Consider the following 20,731-nt stretch of genomic DNA (forward strand, 5'->3'; position numbering starts at 1 on the left):
GGGCCTCTCCGTAAAAATTTTGACATTTTCAAAATTTCGGTCCCCAGTCAAAGTAGTTGTCCAGATCCGCCACGGCAAATCCGTGCATCACACACACAAACGCGCATGCGACAGGCGAAGATTTTTTGCAGCAGCGAGACCGAGCTTCTTACCAGCTGCACCAACTTGCTCTCATGTCGCCGTCTGATTTAACTTGCTAATATTGATTCACGCAGATTAGTTGTAATAATAATTTATTTTCGTTGGTGTTTGATACTTCATATTTTATCTGAATATCAGTTAGAATTTTTTCATTATTTTTATTTTTCAATATTAATTATTATAGAAAAGTCTTACTTTAGAGTTTGGAGCTTGCAAACTCAAATCCCCAAGAAGTACACAAATGATGACAATATTTTCATTACATTGGCAAACATTTTAAACACTTATTGCAGGAAACACCAGATCAAAATCTCCCACTACAAACAAACACTATTTAAGAGATTTTCTCTGTATAAAACATGTCAACTCATAATTACCTCATATTTTATGTATGTATATATATATATATATATATATATATATATATATATATATATATATATTACAATATTCTATAAATTATTATTGTAAAAATTAAGGTCTACTACCAACATTCAACATTATATTTATTTATGTATATATATATTTCTATGTGTTGGTAATAGACCATAATTTTTACAATATTTTATAAATTCTACCGAATGTTACCGAACATATTAACGCCAAACATTCGGTAGAATTTATAGAATATTGTAAAATATTTCTATGTGTGTATACATAACAATACTATTAATTTAACAGAATGTTGAGGTTCAAATGTTGAAAACTAAATAAAACATTTTATTGGTGATGATGGTTTTTTGATGAATCGCGCTGAAGGTTCTGAAACGATGGTAGAAAATAATACACTCCTTACTCACGAACGCGGTGGTGATTGTTATGGAAGAATTTAATAAATAAACAATAATTAAATGTTCTCAATTATGGAGTAATTTTCATATTTCGCCAGACCTCTACCACCACAAAATATGCCACGCTGCACAAGCTCGAGATAATTATCGATGACTAAAGCTGTAATTTTGAAAACGCGGTAATTGGGATGGGTTTTACGTCACAGTTTCAGCTTTTCTTTTCAAGAACATTGTTACCATTGTTAATAAAAATTTAAATTAAAATATTTTTTTCATATTTAAAACAAAAATTTAATAAGATTTAGTCTGATTTAATGGACCGTAAATGCATTTTGTATCACCCAAAATATATATGTGCCCTTCAATTGTAACGCCGGCTCTTAATTGTAAAACTCCACACGCATGCTCGTTTGAAATTATCGTGGAACACAAAAACCAATGCTAAGTTGAAGTGAAAACTTTATGTTAGTTTAATGTAACCTTGTAATTTCTACTGCACAAAAGACATTTCATTCGGTTTAAGTTGTTGCAACAAAATTGACTTGAGCAATTATAACCACAAACTTAAAACAGCTGCTACGTTTTAACAGTCACCATCATTATGTCCGGGTTGTTTAACTGTTCTTTAATTATCGTCTGCCGGCCGCTTACGAACGCAGATGTAAATAAATAGCGCTGAATTGTCTCTACACTGCCTCTTTCAATGTTCGCATCAACTAATCAGCTTGTGTTAATCTTTAACGACGTGATGTTGTGTTTGATGTTGATGGTGCTATCGGTAGTTGCAGGTTATTATTTAGTTAATATTTTGTTTTCTATGGTTAATGTTTAGTCAAACATGTTTTTAAAGTTTACTTATTAACAGTTTGAACGATTTACGATTGATTTATTTTGAAAATTTATGTTTTGCTGAGCTTCCAGGTCGGTCAACAAATTACGATGCGGGTGCTGCTGATGACTTCAAACCAGAAAGACACGAGTGCAAACAAGCAGACGACAAACAACCTATCTGCTTTTACGACTGGAATACTACGAAGGAATGGCCAATGCTGAATTGGACACAATCTAACAAATTTTGTATGAATTATATTAAAGACGCTTTTCTGTTGAGCCTCCAAATAACTGTTCCTATTGATCAATTACTTCGAACATTTCGATTATCAAACTCAGGTTTGTCTATGTGGCATGCTGACTGGTGACTATAAATATAATTGAAATTATTGGTGTAGTTGTCGTTATCGAAGTTTGAAATGTTTGAAATAATTTTTCGCTGTTAGCTGCAGATGGAATGATATGGATCGGTTTGCGATTGATCAGTGGCTCGTTGGTATGGGAGAGTTCTACACCAATTTCTTTAGTGACAGGGTAATATTAATTGACATTTTATAAGATTTTCTACAGTTACAACCTGACATCATGTTCACCAGATCGGTTACACCAGTCAGTGGGTTCGAGCCTGGGGAGCAGAGTTACGGTCGCGATTCTGAGCTGTGTGGTGCTCTACAGATATCTACCGGTCAGATTAAACTAATAAATTGCAGCAACAAACTCAATTTCACGTGTTTCCAAACAATGGACATATATACCCCACATAGAAGTTGAGTTAGTAAAGTTTATAAATTATGAGCTCAATTAATCACAGCGAATGATTAATCGCAGTGCCAATTACTTGTGACGGAGGATGGGCAGAGGGAGGAAACACAAACTTTTGTTACAAAGCATTCTATTATAACGTAACCTACGACCTCGCCACCTACGAATGTTCTCGCTTCAAAAACGGAAGTGTAGCTACCGCTGATGATTTAAATCTCAATAAACTCAGTAATTTGACTATAATTTTTAATTATTCATTTTTTTAAATTATTTGCTATTCTTTCATTTTATTATTTGAAGAGATATTTTCTGGAGACTACTTTGTAAATATTGTTGAGTATGGAGACACGTCTCACGGAACGAATTGCAACTTCATTCGTATAGACAATCTCGAAAGTGTTACAATGCGTCGTGATTGCTCTGGAACTCGTTATTATATTTGTCAGCAATCCAAGCTTGGTTACTCTAAAATTTTCATCTACTTGAAATTATTTATTAAATTTTTTTAGCAAAAACTGTTTAATAATATTGATTCAGAAATATTGTTCTATTATTACGTGTTACGTGAACTGGTCATATTTTGTTTGCATTTATTCTTTTGGAAATAAATGCCCTTAATTCAAAATTTTTTGAACCCACAACTGTCTAAACTAAAAAAGCAAATTGGCTTACAAATGTTGAAATTTAGTTATCGTTAAACTATTAGCTTAGATTGTGAAATTCATTCATTTCCCAGATATTTATACCATTTTAATTTTTTTAGAGTTTAAGTTTCCACCACAATCATATTCCGTTGTTGAATTTTTTATGCCATCAACTGGCTACACGAAATCTTCGTGTCCTTTATACTCTGAATATCCTGGCGACTCAGATTACCATTTGTCGTCTTCTGTGAACAATAACTTCATGGTCATGCAGTTTGACGATCCAGAGAAGTACTACCTTAATCTTTCATCTTCTGGATTAATCTCAACTACGTTAAGCAAAGGCTTGGTACAAGGCTACCACAACTGCAGTATTTGGAACTTCAAATCACCTAGTCAAACTTATGACCGAAATGTTTACAAAAGTTATTTTCTAAAATTTACAGGTACAATTATTATTGTTACAAATTTTATTTCACCTTTTAGCACCTCTGTTCATTGCAATTTGTAAGACATTAGGACGGATTACCTGTACGCAACAATAAATTACTCCCAACCCGTCTTATGGACTGACATGTACTCATTTGTGACATTTAATTACATCAAAGATTGGATTTCAAACCCTCATATACAAAAATGGATGTCTTGGTTGAACAGTACAGATGGTTATCTTGATAAAATAATGAAAATTGATTATAGGTTTGTGGAACATAACCATTGATATTTTATTTGAAATCATTTTTGATGTTTTTTCAGAGGTGAGTTTGAAATTATGTTGGATGTGAAAATAAGTGTATACTCCCAAAATGTGGCGCGACCCATGAAACGTAGAATTCCACGGCAAGTGTTTCAAGATCTTCAAAGTGAAGAGGGAAAGGAAGATACAACTAACCCTGAAGAAGTTGAAACAAAAAAATTTCTATCATCCAACAGTCCGCCACTTGAAATGTACAATAATGTTACACTTCAATTTATTTTTTACTTTAAATTTGTAGTGGCTGAATCTTGTCATACGTAAATTTTAACTGTAGGCTAAAAAATGAATACATAAAGGTCAGAAGCCCAGGTGAGTGGACCAAACTTTTTCATAGGATGAACAGATTTAAAAAAAATCAATTTATATTTTAAATGTTGTTTATTAACAGAAGGATGTTACAAAGAAATCGTTAGGCTAGGCTCAGATGCATTCTATTTCAATGTTGGACTGGCAAATGACGAAGCATTCAGCGATATCTTATGCAACTGGCCTGGTTTGATTCTCCTAATTTATTATTTCCTCAAAATTAGTAACATGCAATAAAATGTAATTAACTCGTTCCAAACTTAGCGTTTCCTCCAAAAGCAAAAGCTGCATGTAGAGGGAATTTTATTTACGGTTACAGCTGGGTTCTTACTGAGGTGTTAAACTGTACATCAATCGTTCTCAATGAAGCTGATAAAAGTTCAAATGTAACAAAATCACTTCTTGAAATTTTTCGAAAAGATGTTAGATTTTTTTATAGACTTGCCTAGTGAGATTGAAAACTCATGGGAAAAATTTTCAGACTGCCGATTACGGGGAAATTCTAAACATGACCAAAAAGTTGATAGCTGGAAATTCAACGAGCTCAACCATCCAGCCAAACGATATTTCACTGGTAGCCGCTATTTTGCAGAAATCAAACAGCGACAGCGTCCTCATCAATTCAAATGTAAAAAAAATTCTCATCCAAATTTTTTAGATAAAATTTTTAATCTAAATTTTTTTAAAAACATAACTTTACATTTTTTTGAAGAGCGCCAATGTATTGATATCAATAATAGACGAGCTATTAAATTCACCCGTTGAAAAGATTCAGCAAGCGCAAAATCGAACCGGGGCGTCATTATCGTACGTGTCGTTATTTCATCATCCCTTAAAATTATGCTACAATTGTAAACTATAAAGTATTCCCTTCTTATTAAATAAAACCAAACAAAATAAAAATGCTCCTGAATATTCAAACAAAATTTCAGAATTTTGAATTCAATGGAAAGACTGATGAACAAGTTCATGAACAACGAATCAAGTGAAGACATCAACATCACATGGTCTTACAAAAACTTGATCGCCCACTTTCACGATTCAAAATTAGATAATCATCATAACTTGGGTTTTGGACTCTTGAAAACGAAAACCACCCAAAACTCTGCAAATGTTATTTACGGTGACGACGTATTTAGGAAGGGCAGCAATCATTCAAACAGTTCAAGTAGTTACGATGGCTGGGCTGCTGATTTGGAGGTTGCTCTCATGTTACCAGATGAAGTTTACAAACGAACATCTTACGGTAAGCTCCATTCAATTTGATAGATTGAACGGATGAAAACGATGCAAAAGTTAATTGCAATATACAATGGAGAATCGATAAAAATAACAGAATTTATTTTGTCTAATAATATCATTATAACTGAGATTTGTTTTACAGAATCTGCTGATGTTTCTTTAAAAACGGGTTTCATAGTTTATAAAACCACCGCCTTTTTTCATTCGTCTATGTCATCATGGTCGTCATCAATATTTGCGGATAAAGCATTTGACTCAAATGATTCATTTAACGATGGAAACAAAAAATGTTCAGTTGATGAGGATGGAAATAATGATGTCATGAGCCGGGAAATAAATTCAGTGGTTATCAAATCAGTCGTGAAAGGAAGAAACATATCAAACTTGAGCAATAAAGTCAAAATAAAATTCCGTCTGAAAAATGTACACTTGAGATTTTTATTTAAACTTTTATTTGTTTAAATCATGTTTTTGTTCTGACAGAGACATTTTTCGAACCCAACTTGCGTCTACGCAAGATATGAGAGCAACGAAATTCACTGGTTGACAGATGGCTTGAAGACAATTTATTCAGGTGTTGATGATTCTTTTATCGAATGCGAAAGTGACCATCTTACAAATTTTGCTGTTTTAGCGGTAAATAATAATTTTAACTTTTAGAGTAATTTGTTAAAAATATTTTTGAAAAATTTAAAGAATGAATTATTTTATAAATGTTTTTATGTTGTGATATTATGACTGACATCCGTTTGTGAAGGGTTTCCGAAAAGAGGAACATTCGAAGGCGGTGGGCGATACTTTGCAGTGGGTTTCCATGGTTGGAATGATTGTCTCGATCGTCTGTCTCCTCCTCGTCATCACCGGACAGATTATTTTCAAGTACTGTCATCCACATTTTCAATTAAAATTTTTTCTATAATGTGATTAATTTTCCTGTTTTCAAGCTGATTATAATCTATACCTTTTGATGTTTTGTTTCCAGGAAATTTCGCAGAGGGCAGTACCACATTGCACTACTTAACTTATCAATATCTCTCATTTGTGTAAATCTCATCATTATATTCCAGCTGGATAAGAAGCAACTATCTGAATCGTCGTCAGCGTCATGTTCATCTTCGTCGTCATCATCGTCGTCGTTTTCATGGGAGACTATCCGGTGCATTGTTGTGACAGCATTATTGCATTATTTCCTTCTGGTATCATTTTTGTGGATGTTAATTGAGGCCATCTTGCAGTATTTGAAGTTTGTAAAGGTGTTTAACACACACATCTCAAGTTTTGTCTGGAAAACTGTGCTACCGGCTTGGAGTTTGTCGATTATTTAGCTTCAGTCGTACAACAAAAATTTGATCGTAACTTTTGAATTGAATAATGTATTGAAAATTGTTAACGCAATATTTTAAAATTTCATCAAATTATTGTTTGCAAGTTCTGCCAGCCATCGTCGTCATCATCACTGGCTCAATCGACTACAAACAACTTGACGGTTTCGAGCATCAGTTAGAATTTTATTTTTTTTTATTTTTTATAATGAGAGTTTGAAAATATAAAAATCATTGAAACAATAGTAATTCAATTAATAAATATATTTAGTAATATGTGATAATATGTGAAAATAAACTTTAATAATAGCTGCTGGTTAGCCAAAGAAGCTTTTTACTTTGCTTTCCTGTTACCTCTGGCTTTGGTAATACTTGCCAACACTTGCATGTTCGTGATGATAATTAAAGGAATCTCATGCGACAGACCGAAAGGTAAATTGTTTGATTGGTTGTTTATTTTGAAAAATAATATTTCAACAACCTTGAAGGTATGATAACAAATCAATCGCAAAGTCAACTGGTTTGGTTGCAAGTTCAAGTAGCTCTCTGCTGCTTCGTAATAATGGGTCAGTCATCAATTTAATCATCAATTTTTTGTTAATATTTTGTATTCTTACAGATCTATATAATATATAAATACATATATACATATATTTACGTGGTTTTCGTTATCCAAATAGGATTGACTTGGACATTTGCCTTCTTTGCATATGGAAAAGCATCCGTCGTCATGTACTTCTTGTTTGCCATCTTCAACTCTCTTCAAGGATTATTCATCTTCTTACTGTTCAACTTGCGAGAGAAACTTGTGCGTCAGGCTTGGCGCAGTTTGATTAGAAAGCCAGTCGAATACTTGCCATTCTCAACGACATCAACCAGCAACAACACAAACACGTTCAGGCTTACAATTAACAGTCGTTCTGATAACGAAAGGAAAAAAGTTCTGTCGACGGAGTTGAATTTCTTAAAGGCAGCAAGTTCTGAAAGTTACGGCTGATGTTCTTCTCGGAGGTACTACAAAGAATAGAAAGAACGTGTTGGTGATGAACGGCAAAGTTGAAATCACGTTAATGCATTTATTGTTCTGGTTATTTCGCCGAAGTCGTCAGAAATGTCTGAAAATAAATAAATGTTCTCGTTTAATAGTAATCGATTTTGAATTATTAAGATATTTTTTCAATATTTTGCGACTTTGCAGCTCTAAAAATGGCGCTGAAATGTGCCACGTTTGTATGTGATTGATTGATTTTTTTCCTTTTTTAAAATAATATTTTTATAATCGCGGTGTATCAGCAACTTCAAAAAGCGCCGCCATCAAACGATAATTATAAAACAATTAATCTGTATAAATTTTAAAACTGTTTTAACACCGTTTTTAAAAATTTTCAAAACTCTCAAACATTTTAATTTCCATAAAACAATTTTAATTTTTTGAATCCTTTTTTTTGAGAAAAACGTGATGCATATAGTGTATTGTTTTTAATTTCAAAATGTCAAGCGCTTTATAATTTATTCCACTTTTTTTAGATAACGGGTCACGATCTTTTTAAAAACAACAGTTGGGTTGTCACCATATTATCTTTTGCTTTCGTTGTCAATGTAATTTTGGCTTATTTGGAAGTCAATTTAATCATTCTTATAAGAACATATTAAAGAGTGTTTGATTACAAATTGTTTCTTTTCATTTCGCAATGGGATGCGTTTTTCTACAAACTCGTATAACAAGTACACATAGATTGAGTACTCGGTGAAGCATGTATTGACTGATTTGTTAAAGTGATTTATTATTTTTATTTAGTAGTGATGATAAGGTAAAATTATGATGGACAAATTTTTAAAAATTTCTGGAAATCGGGACCAGGAGTAGGAATCGGAAGTCGGATTTGGGAGTCGCAAACTTTCACGGAGCCGGAATTTATTTTAATATTTTTTCCGACCCCGACACTCTTTTTGAAAAGATAGGCTTGCCATATTAAATAGTTGAATAAGCTGGTGAGATGATGTTAGGATCTTGTATAGCAGTTGCTGGTTCGGTCAAGTACAATTTTTGCTACTCCGATTTGCTACTAATGCTGCCAGCTGTAGATCAAGTTCTTCCATAGGATCCGGAAGCGAACTCATCAGGATTGTTACCTTCGTTTTTCAGAGTGTTCCTTAGATGGTTAAGCAAAACTGCTTTCACTTCATTTTCAGTCGAGGTTTTATTTTTGTAGTTCCACCCACAGATTAGTTGTACTGGGTTCTTTTACTGCCGGCATTCTGTATTACAAAAGTTTTAATCTATAAAAAACAGCTTCTGACATCATGTTCTACCGTAGTAGGAACACTAGTTTCTAATAAACACAGCTGCTTCAAACACAAACTTGTTTAAACGTTTATATGAATGCCATTGGTAATAGAAACACTGAAATCATTCACTTATCTCTGAAAAATGCTCTATGTTGGACGATTGCCAGTAATTCCCAGCGTAACTCCATAACCCAACAACGCCAAGTCCAACCTCCTTGCAACTCATGAGTGTTGGGATCATATATGTACAGCAATTTTCCAATCGGTGTTGCAAAGATATCTTTTCTAACAATCAATTAGTAATGGAAACAAAAAGTTATAGAATCAAGATAATAACAATTAATTAAATATACAGTGCAATTTTCACAACAGTTTCTTGACTATTCTTGCATGTTGTTACAGTTTCTGCGTCTCTCAGATCCTGATTTTTAAAGAATAATAAAAAAAAACTATTCCAGCGGACATAACAATATTATAAATTGCTCATAAATTTAAGTTTTAATGAAGTTTTACTAAGAATCAATTTATTACAATTAAATTACTCAAATTAAAAAAATATATAACTTAAAATTTGAAAATCGTAATAAATTTTAATTTACCTATGTTCGTAACAGTGTGGCCATGTTCTAAAAATTTGGTCCGATCTAACGTTTACAGTGCATGCTCTGTATCAATTTAAAATTATTTCATTCACCTCCTTTCATTCATTCGTTCAATAATTACTTACTTAATTAATTTTTTAATTAATTTATTTATTAATTTTCGTTCAGTAACTCACTCGTGTGTTAATGCAATTATGGCTGAAAATATTTTTGGTAAATTATGTAAAAAAGTTGAACAAAAATAAATTAATTTTCTAAGTAATAGTTATTGAAAAATATAGTGAAAAGCACTGACAAAGTGTCAATAAAACTTGGTTATCTGAAAGCAGGGATGTCTGCATGTTGCGCATCAACCAGCAAACCTTTCTTACTTGAGAAATTTGTCTGCACACACACACACACAGCACATATACACACATACACACTCATCTACCCCCCAGCACACACACACACACATGTGCGCAACTGGTTTTATTTTATTTCTTCTTTTTCTATTTTTTATTCGTTAGTAAAACATTTTCGTTTTCTTATGTAATTAATGTTCTTTTGTTATCAATTTATTGTTCATGTTATTAATTTTATGTTCTTTTTTTAAAAACTCGATCAAAAATATTACAGGCGTGCATGTGGGTGGTGTGTGTTTCTGACGTGTATGATGTTATCTACTAGTGAAATGCTTGCAGTTTGTGTTCGGTGAATATTTTTTTGATCATTTGAAGCATGCATGTTTTGTTTTTTTTTATTAGAATATTTGTCTTGATGAATTTAATAGTTTGTTTGAATTGTGACATGTGTCTCGTTTTATATCAAATTTTTTACGGGCGCACAGAAGTTTTGTTTAATTTTTTTCATGACATATTTTAAAAATTACAAGATTAATAAATTGAATACAAACATACATACATACATACATTCATACATACATACATACATACATACTTACATACATACATACATACATACATACATACATACATACATACATACATACATACATACATACATACATACATACATTTATATTCAATGCATTTGCTCTTTAATACTATTTATAGATGAACGTTTTGCATGTGAATTGTCAGGAACATCTCCAACGTGCAAGATGGCTCAATGCAAAGGTCTGCTTCATGTCTTGATGGCTCTCTGCTTCTTCGCTCTCACCGTCGAAGGTTGTCTTTACGGCTGTTTCTACTTCGTTTATGTGGTGTGGTCGAAGTTTGCTTCATCAATTTCACGCCTATTCACCACATCGAATGTTAGTAACATTTATATTTTAATTGAAACGATAATTGAAATGATTGCAGGTAAATGTCCAGATTGTTTCGTGAGAGTCGGCGGAAGATGTGTGTAGGTCATTACGGATCAGTTGAACGGTGACGAGGGCTACGCTAAGTGTGGACAGTTAGGGGCTGATTTGGCTGTTGTCGATACATTCGATTATTATATTAAATTGGGTTCATTCTTAATGGACAACTACAATGGTATTTTTATTGCTCTTAAATAATAAAGTTTTTATATAAAAAAAAGTTTAAAAATCACTGTTGTAGATACCTGTTACAGTCCGACTAGGAAATCGATCAGCTATTGGACAGCAGGACACTGGGATCGTACGACAAATAACTTCTACTGGAATCGTTACACAGCAAGTATAAATAAAACCAAAATTGAGTTCCCCGCTGGAATCGACGTTTATCTCAGCAACAGCAATAACAATGAAGATTGCTTGGAATTGGTTCAAAATAGTGACAAATTTGAGGTGAACGATGTGTCCTGTAACAACTTGAAAATCGCAAATTCTGCAGTAAAGCTCTGCTCCATATGCCAAGCTCTGTAATAAAGCTCTGCTCCATATGCCAAGCTCTGTAATGGTACAAACATTATATAAATAAACTGATTGAAACAATGACTCATTTGAATGTAGAAATTCAATAAATTCCAGTTTAAATTTGAAATGCGTTTGTTGTGATTAAATTCGAAATATTTTCTATGTTTAATTAGAACCTTTAACGTTATAAACAATGTTCAATTCAAAAACATAGTGGTAAAACGAAAATAGAAAACAGAAAATGAAACCAACCGCCAAATTTGTAAAAAAATTTGTATTTCAAGATCATAATTATAAAATGCTTTTTAACGTCTTTAGATTGCTTAAATTGAAAACAAATGATAGTACTTTTAGTATAACTCATTAATTTTTTCTGAGTTTAGAACAATTATCAAAATGTGATAACCAAAATTGCAGTTTGCCCCATGCTAGAATTAATATATATAGGCCTATAATACCGGTGACAGAACGAAATCCTTTGAACAAAAAACTCTCAGGACAAAACAATCTCCGGACAAAAACCCCAAGCAAATAACCCCCCAAAACAAAACCCCACCACTCATTTAACTTCCGGACAAAAACCCTCCCTGGACTAATTCAACTAGTAAAGTAAATATAATTAAAATCTTTGAATTATACAACCTTATTATTTAATTATAATGTTTTTCAAACCAAAAGTTACGAAAGATTGCACAATTTTTTGAACCCACTTATGAAATTAACGTAATTTTTTTAAGTACTCATGAAAAAAATATTAAACATTAACAATTCATTTTATTGGGTAAAAAAACTTATTTCCAGCCTGTATAACGAAAAACTATATACGTCAAAATTATCAGGTTTTATCACTAACTTTCATATCTATGTTCAAATTTATTTTATTATTAGTACTACTTCTTTGCTTCCCTTTCAAACTTCCTTTTTCCGTTTAGGTTTGTATTTTTTGCGATAATAAAATTATTTTGCACGACTTAATTTGTCCATTTTATGAACCGACAACTAAAGCAAAACATGGGTAATCAAACATTCATCAGCTAATTCATCAACTAATTCCTCAACTAATTCATCAGTTAATCCTATTATTTTTCACATCTGGTAAATTTACTTGTCGCAGCGATGTCTGAAATTTCAGGTGGTGTAAAGACTGTAATTGAAGTGTTAGACAACTGCGTTGAACATATCAATAAAGGTTTGCGTTTTATGAATTGCATATCTTTGAAAAGATAATGATGGAAAACAACTGGTTTTATAAGTTCTCTGACAAAGGACTTAAAATACTTTCGCGTCTCTTATGTTAATGATGAATTACGTTCCAACAAATGAAGAAAGTCAGTTAATGAAACGAATTCTTTCATTTACTGTTGGCGAACAGTACAAGTAGTTTAAAACTGCTCAGGACTTATATTATGACCAAATGTTACAAAGACCAACATTGAGAAGTGAGTCGTACGAAAATGTTTCCCTAGGTGATGATGTCGTAAGGCAGATTCCAATTCGACGAGTGTTCTATCTGTCCTCATCAATTTAAAGAAAACACCCTTGCAGACGAGTTGAAATGCACTCACATATTCCACAGACCCTGCTTACATCAGCGGCTGTCAGTCAAAACTTCGTGCCCCCTCTGAGCAGCAAAACATTGTCGCCAAGAGAGGTCATGCAGGATGCTAAGTGGGAAGATGGAGAACTTGTTATCCTTATGACAGTTCAAGCAATCTGGCAATGATGCGTCACATTTTTTCACATTTCTTTAGAAACATTTCTGTTTGATAAAATTAAAAGTTTGTCTTGTGAACGCATGGAAAAAATAAATTTAAATACGAAACGAGTGGATAATCAGATGAAAAATATTTAAGCTTTTTATTATTCCACTGATAAACAAATCATTAGACTTCAATATTAATTTTAAACTGGTTGATGAGCGCTGATCGTCGCAATGAAAATGATGATGGTGTCTTAATCAATATAACTCGTTCGAACTTTCCATTGTTCAATCACACAGTCCGCGTTGTTTTGATTTATTGGTTTTTTATTTGTCATTGATTTATCATTTGTTTATATACGTATTGGCCCTTGCCAATGAATTATTAATATAATAAAACATGTTTGTTGGTAAAAATACAAAATTACAAGTTTAGAGACAACAAACGAAAAATTTGGCGGCTTCTAATTTGTCGTTATTTGAATTTTTTTTATTGTCGAGACTTTTTTACTGCGGAGGTTTCTTTACTGTGAAAACGTCGAAACCATCTATCCTCTTTTAAAACAACAAAACATACATTTTTAATCTGCATTCTTACGAAAAATATAATTAATGATTACTAAAAAAATTATAAGTTATTCTTAATTTGAAGCGAAAAAAGAATTGAAAACTGAACAATTTGCGTAAATTTGGCAATGTGAGACCAACCAGTATGCGTAGTTTGCGTTCTGTCTTACATGGCCATTTATATAGCTGCAAAATTTTAATCCATGAACATCAATCATAATTTGCAGGGACCGACAATATTAATTTTTTAACCGTAATGTAACTTCATGAATTTGTGGTGTTTCGACGTCAACAATTGTCTGTTCGCTGGTCTAATCATAATTAATTAATAACCTTCCCGATGTTTTTAAATGTTGTTGTAAGCTGATGTGAAAGATTTTTTTTAGAAAGTTAAATAAGTTTTTTCTTGATTTTAATGGAAAAATACATGCCTTAGCATATTTGTTAATTTGTGCAAAAAGTTATAGAGCATCGGAAAAATCATTTCAAGACACTTTTTTTCAATTTTGAAAAGCTAGAGGCAAAGTTAACTCTTCCAAGTTTTGATCGACAGAAATTTTATCGGCACGAGTAGCAGCCGTATTTTCGATTTGAAACAAAATGCATATCTAAAGTTATATATTTCAATCGTTATATCTTAAAATAATAATTTAAATTAATATTTTGTTTAAATCATAAACTATTTTAAAATAAATTAAAAAACTGAAATTTTTTCGGTTGAAATATTTTTTTCATAAATTTCAAATTTTTTGAGATTTTTAGAAAACGTATTTTTACGATTTGTCATGAGAGAGCCAGTTGATCATAGATGCTTTTTTAGCTTAGGATGAATATTAAAACAAGGGGGCATAAATGTTTGATCTTTAAAAAAGTTCGGAATCCATAAAACAAAAATTTTTCAGCTGCAGAGTTGTCAAACTGGGAGATGAAATGATATGCACAGAAACAGCTAATAACTTTAAAGCAAACTCGACAAAAAGAAGTTATTAAAAAGAGTCTCATAGTGGTCCTGTCACAGACACAGTCTTCTTGGATCACTACAAAAATCTTTGTTATGTTATGTTATTTCATACTGAAAAACAAAAAGTATATAAAAATTATTTTCTTATAATTAGTATTGAAAATTATTATCATTGTTACTGATATTTGGCAGAAAATAATACAAAATGTCGAGAGAAGTCATTGTTAGCGTTGCCCACCAGCTCAAACAAACCTGGCGACGACCCTTCATAGAAACGCCCAATGCTAATGCTTCACCGTGTATTACTTATTCACATTTTCAATTCAGTTTGAAATATCGCCAAGTTAAGCATCCAATTGGGGTTTTTTTTGTTGTACTTTGTGTTTCGAACAAAAAAAATTTTAATTATTTTGCATTGTAAATATGTGAGTTTTGACATGACTTCATATGTTCTTATCCTATGTATATATATATATATATATATATATATATATATATATATATATATATATATATATTATTGGTAAACCATTACCTCCCATAGGCCAGACGTACGTTTCGTCTCTCACGAGACTCGTCAGTAGCCTGCCGAATAAGGTTTAAGATAACACAACTCAATTATTGTAACCAAGAAACTCAAATTGAGGTGTCTCGACCAATAGGTAAGAACATCTCGTTGTTACAAGGTTTAAGAACCCATTCAGTCGCAAGAGGTATTATCAGTGGCGTTCCTAGGGCCTTTGAGGCCTGGGCGGAAATATTTGATGCCTTTCATAAATAAATAATATGTATACATAGATATTATATGGTGGATGTAATGATTATCTGCTTGGTCGTTGAAGTCAGTGTCATCGAGTTCGAAAGCATACCATGCTGTTCATCCCAAAGACCATCATATGGTCGCTTATTTGATGCAATGGCAAAAAGAAATAGTAACATATGTCGATACCTCTGCCAAGAAATTCATCGACAAAAACTAACCACAGTTCATATTTTGTGGAAATTGATGGTCGCCGATGTCCAGAAAAGGATAAGACACTTATTCTTTTTTTCATTTTTTAATTAGCTGATGATGCAGAAAATAAATGAAAAATGTTTTTATATTTTATGTTTTACAAAAATGCAATATACATAGATACAAAACATTTACACATGTCAGTACACATATGCCACAAAATTTTGATTCAGCTAATCGAAAAATATATTAAAACTGTTTTTTACGAGATTTTGCATCAGAAAATATTTGTATTGTTTCATCAAAGTTAATATTTCTCGCCACTGTGTTTTCAATTGATAGGATTGCTAATCTATTAAGTCTTGCTTGACTCATTGTCGAACGAAGATAACTTTTAATCAGCTTCAATTTTGTAAAGCTTCTTTCGCAAGAAGAAATTGAAACGCACACTGTCAAAAAAATCTTTAAAGCTAAATATAAGTTTGGAACTGACTCGTGTAAATCAATTTCTATTATATAGGTTAACATTTTCAGTGCAGACCATTTTTTAACATCATCTTTCTCAATTTTCCCTGCTTGAAGATGACGTCTTAATCGTTTAATTTCGGGTATCATTTCATTTTCTTCTAGTTCATCAAACGTTTCTGTCAGATTTGGTATCAGCTTTGAAAGTTTTTCTATCTCCATTCCAATAAGATGTGATGATTGAATGGCTGCAAAGTTTACATATACATTTTGCATTGATTCTATCTTTTTTCTAAGATCTTGATAAAAATTATCAAGTGACTGAAACATTGATCGTCTCAATTCCTGTTTCAACGTTAAAGCTTCATCTTTACTTTCTTCTCCAGGCATAAGCTTTCTTTGACTTTTTCGAACCAATTTTTCTGTAGTTATTCCCATTTCTTCACAAATTTTTGTAGAAAATATCAATGCATTTTCAACCAATTCATCGCGACTCTCATGCAGAAAAAGTTTTAAGGAATCTAATTTTTCAATGGTTTTATCTAAACCAATTCCTTCTGTTTGCAAGTATTTTTGAGTATGATTGACTTCCTCAAGAATACTGCTCCAGAAATAAAGATAAGCAAGAAATTTGAAATCTTGAATATTCTTCATTAAAATTTGAGCTGAACCTCTCGTATCTACATTTTCTGATGGATCACATAATTTTTCTAAAGCCTGTACCAACTTGCTGAAATGATTCATTACAGGTTTCACCGCATGATATTGCTCACTCCACCTGGTTCCTGCTAGCCTTTTTGCAGTGATCCCGACTATTTCTGACAATATATCCCATCTATGAGTTGATGAAGAAAAGAAGTTGTAAATGCTTTCAATTGTTCCAAAAAACGTTACACAAGTTGGATTGCTTCCAAATGCGTGAACCCCGCTCAAGTTAAGTGGATGATTAGAACAAGGTACAAATAAAATTTTCTGATTTATTTGATGGATCCTGGCTTGTACCACAGAATGAACACCTGACATTACCGAAGCATTGTCATAACCTTGGTTTCGACATAGGTTTATGTCCAAACCCTCTTCATCAATAATATTTACAATTCTTTGTGTGATATCAATAGCCTTCTTTCTGGCAAGAGGTAAAAACCCTAAAAATGATACTCTTACCTCTACATTTTTGTTTTTTATATGAACATATCTAATAATCTCACTTAATTGGTCTTGGTGAGATATACCAGGTGTTGAATCAAACATTATCCCGTAATACTTTGCTTGCTTTACATCATCAATAATTTTCTGTTTCACAGTATCTCCCAATATAGAAATAAATTCATTCTGAATTTTAGGGAAAAGATATGAAATCGTGTTTCCTGCCTTGCTATGTTGGACCCTCACTAAATGTTCTTTTAAGACAGGGTCGTAGTGTGAAATTAATTCAACTAACTCTAAGAAATTGCCTTTGTTGTTAGAAAAGTCATCTTCTCTGTGGCCTCGAAAAGGTAAATTTTTTTTTGCTAGAAACATGGTGACATCCAATAAGCGATGTAAAATGTCATTCCATTTTTTAGTTTCCAGTTCTCGATTTTATTGATGAACGGCATCAATGGTTTTATTAAGATTCAAACTTAGTTCTAATGTTTTCCATTTTTCATGATTGTTTAAGTGAATTTCAGAATTTTCGTGATGTAAATTCTTAGGGTTTAGTTTCCACCAAGTATTAAACCCTGTAACAAATTTTGAAAAATTATTACTTTCTTTATCACAAGCAGCAAAAAGTTGACAACAAAAGCAAAATAAACATTTTTTGGAAGGAGAATAAACCATCCACTTTCTGAGAACTTTTTCACCATTTGGAAGATGCTTGTAGAACCAATGCTTTGTCAACTGTCGAGTTTGACCCTTTGTTTGCTTCCCTACTCTTTGACAACTCTAAAGGACCATTTTTGTTTTGGAATATTCACTCTTTAGTTTTACTATACTGATTCTGATGTTATCTGATAACGGAATTGTCCAATTTCCCACATCATAATTTAAAAAAATATCATTTTCACTAGAAAAATTGATTTCATCCTCGCATTGTTGGTTTGACGTTTCAGTTTCGGTGGTTGTTTTTCCTTGGTCAGATTCTACGGTTGTATCTAAATCAGTCTGCTGACTTGATGAACTAGCAATAATGGATTCTGGTTTGGCAACTTGGTTAACAAATTTAAGCATTGATCCAGACAGAGCTTCGGTTTCTTCCCTTTTACTTTTCAAAATTTTTCGTTTTTGTGCTCCACTTGGATGATGTCTCTTCATGATCACGTATCTATCTAAAAGTTGATAGTGTTTTAATTCTAATAATTTATTTATATTAATTTATAATAATTCAGGGCTTAAAATATAATTTAAAAAATCAAAAGTGAAAAAAATATGGTGTAACATCAGTCACGTAAACCGAGGAGAACAGATATCCGTCTTTACCTATCAACACTTTGTACCTTAGATTTAAACTAGTGAGTCAGTACCGGTGGGTGAAAGTATATTTTCCGTTTTTCTTACCTAAAAGATAGTAGTTATATTTAAACTTATTAAAGAAGAAATTGATAAATATATAAATAAAATTTAAAACTCACTCTAATAAACCAAACGGAACAGACAACAAAAAAAGCTTGAAAAAGCCGACTCGTCCAAAAACTATATCAACCAATCACATTCAAGTATAATGTCAATGTCCGACTAAAAATAGACGTGGATTACCAATTCGGTCAGGATTTTAAAAAAGCGTTTATTCTAACTAAGTTTATGCATTACTACAGATTATTTATAAATAAATATATTATAAAATCAAAACACAAAATCACGTCTATACACTTACTAAATAAATAAATTGTTTAAAAATTTTCGTAATTGGCTTTTTGGAGGCCCCCTCCAAATCGGAGGCCCGGCAAACTTCATTAGCAAATTAAAACTCCAAAATATTAAATTAATATTAAATGATGGCTTACCGTACTTAGATAATTAAATGGTAAAGCTATATAAAATATTTACTTGACTTATTATGTTTAAATCAATGTAATAATTAAATCGAGAAATGTATTTTAAAATGTTTTCGATCAATCAACCAACCAACCAATCAGTCAATCAACCAACCAATCAATGAGAAATGTCTTAATATAATAAACTTAAACAATATTGTTATAAGATTTTTAAACTAAAGTAAATGAATTTTTAATATTTATTCTAGTTATATGTATCAAACAGAATCTTATTGAACAAAGTAGTTTATTAAAATGAATAAAGATACTTATTTCAAAAATTTCAAAAATTCCCAATTTGATTTCATTGCGATGTCGATCATGATTATGATTGTGACCTGACTAATTAAGAAACATCAAATAAAATCGCGAAATCGTTGGGAGGAAATGACGTCATGTTAACAGTACCTAGTTATTTTACTGGATGGTAGTTAATCAGCCTGTTAAAGGTTATATTCAATTCCTATCAAATAAATTTTACCAAATATCATACGCAGGCAAAACTAAATATAGAAATAGATAGATAGATAAATAGATATACGTAGTTATAATGCATTTATAATGTATTTACACATTCTAATTGTACAATTGTGTTATGGTGTAGTTTCAAATTATTTTGAATTCTCTCGGAAAAATTTAAACTTTTTCTCTCTCTCTCTCTCTCTCTCTCTCTATATATATATATATATATATATATATATATATATATATATATATATATATATATATATATATATGTAAATGTAACCACATTTATGTATTTATTTCATACCTATGATATTCAATATCTTTGATATATGTTGGATCTTTGTTTGGGTTTCGATAAATGTGCTTCGATAAATGTGCTGCAATAAATGTGCTGCACCACGTGATTGACATATTTTATAATTTATTTGATTTATGAGTTTCGTATGAATAAGCCTGTAATTGATTACTGTTTTACAGGTATGTTTTCTTTAATTTATATCTCTGTATTATTTTATATTATTTGATTACATGACATTTAATTTGTTTGAATAAACTGTTTTACAGATTAATAAATCAGGTTTATTTAGAAACAATCTTACAAATCAATTACAAGTTATATTCCAAAAAAAAAAAAAAAAAAAAAAGAGAAAGAAAGAAAGAGAAGATGTCTTCAGATAAGTTATTTTTTTATATTATAAAAAGAAACGATAATTTCGAATTGACGGCTTTGTCAGAAAATAAATTAGCGTGGTATAATTTGCCCGATGATTATAAAGATTTGGCTGAACATAAAGTTTTATGCTCAAAGCGAGTGATAAAAAATACAATTATGACAATAAAACCGATTAATGGTTACCGCAAAATTGGCATAACGATTGATGACGAATTAAGAAAAGAATATTATGACGAAGACGGCAATTTATGCTTTTTAAACATGCCACTAGAAGAAGCTAATATAAGTAATGAACACGTGGTTGCTGATAAATCAGATGAGAAAAATTTTTTAATCGAAAAAATTAAAGAATTGGAAGCGAAATTAAATTTAGATAATAAATTTAAATTGCATGATGTTGAAAAAAGGTTTATTAAC

At 31.6% G+C, this 20,731-nt stretch overlaps 3 protein-coding genes across 3 annotated transcripts; all 3 read left to right on the plus strand.

The window, feature by feature from the left end:
* Positions 1–1,680: 1,680 nt before the first annotated feature.
* HELRODRAFT_180146 (hypothetical protein) lies at positions 1,681–7,793 on the plus strand (the record flags this gene model as incomplete). The annotated part of the gene is made up of 19 exons (XM_009028904.1): positions 1,681–1,720; positions 1,854–2,102; positions 2,323–2,448; positions 2,826–2,921; positions 3,289–3,594; positions 3,682–3,868; positions 3,926–4,101; positions 4,315–4,419; positions 4,497–4,654; positions 4,714–4,860; positions 4,945–5,039; positions 5,165–5,478; positions 5,770–5,870; positions 5,958–6,110; positions 6,232–6,353; positions 6,457–6,717; positions 7,107–7,228; positions 7,285–7,362; positions 7,477–7,793. The coding sequence occupies 19 exons, from the start codon at positions 1,681–1,683 to the stop codon at positions 7,791–7,793; spliced, it is 3,153 nt and encodes a 1,050-aa protein (XP_009027152.1).
* Positions 7,794–10,789: 2,996 nt separating this feature from the next.
* HELRODRAFT_180147 (hypothetical protein) lies at positions 10,790–11,521 on the plus strand (the record flags this gene model as incomplete). Its single annotated transcript, XM_009028905.1, has 2 exons — positions 10,790–10,991; positions 11,235–11,521. 2 exons carry the CDS (start codon positions 10,790–10,792, stop codon positions 11,519–11,521), a joined length of 489 nt encoding a protein of 162 aa, XP_009027153.1.
* Positions 11,522–14,944: 3,423 nt separating this feature from the next.
* Positions 14,945–15,520, plus strand: HELRODRAFT_180148 (hypothetical protein; the record flags this gene model as incomplete). The annotated part of the gene is made up of 2 exons (XM_009028906.1): positions 14,945–15,082; positions 15,284–15,520. 2 exons carry the CDS (start codon positions 14,945–14,947, stop codon positions 15,518–15,520), a joined length of 375 nt encoding a protein of 124 aa, XP_009027154.1.
* Positions 15,521–20,731: the final 5,211 nt, after the last annotated feature.

This window comes from Helobdella robusta (assembly GCF_000326865.2).
Source record: "Helobdella robusta unplaced genomic scaffold HELROscaffold_59, whole genome shotgun sequence".
In the NCBI taxonomy this organism is placed as follows: Eukaryota; Metazoa; Annelida; class Clitellata; order Rhynchobdellida; family Glossiphoniidae; genus Helobdella; species Helobdella robusta.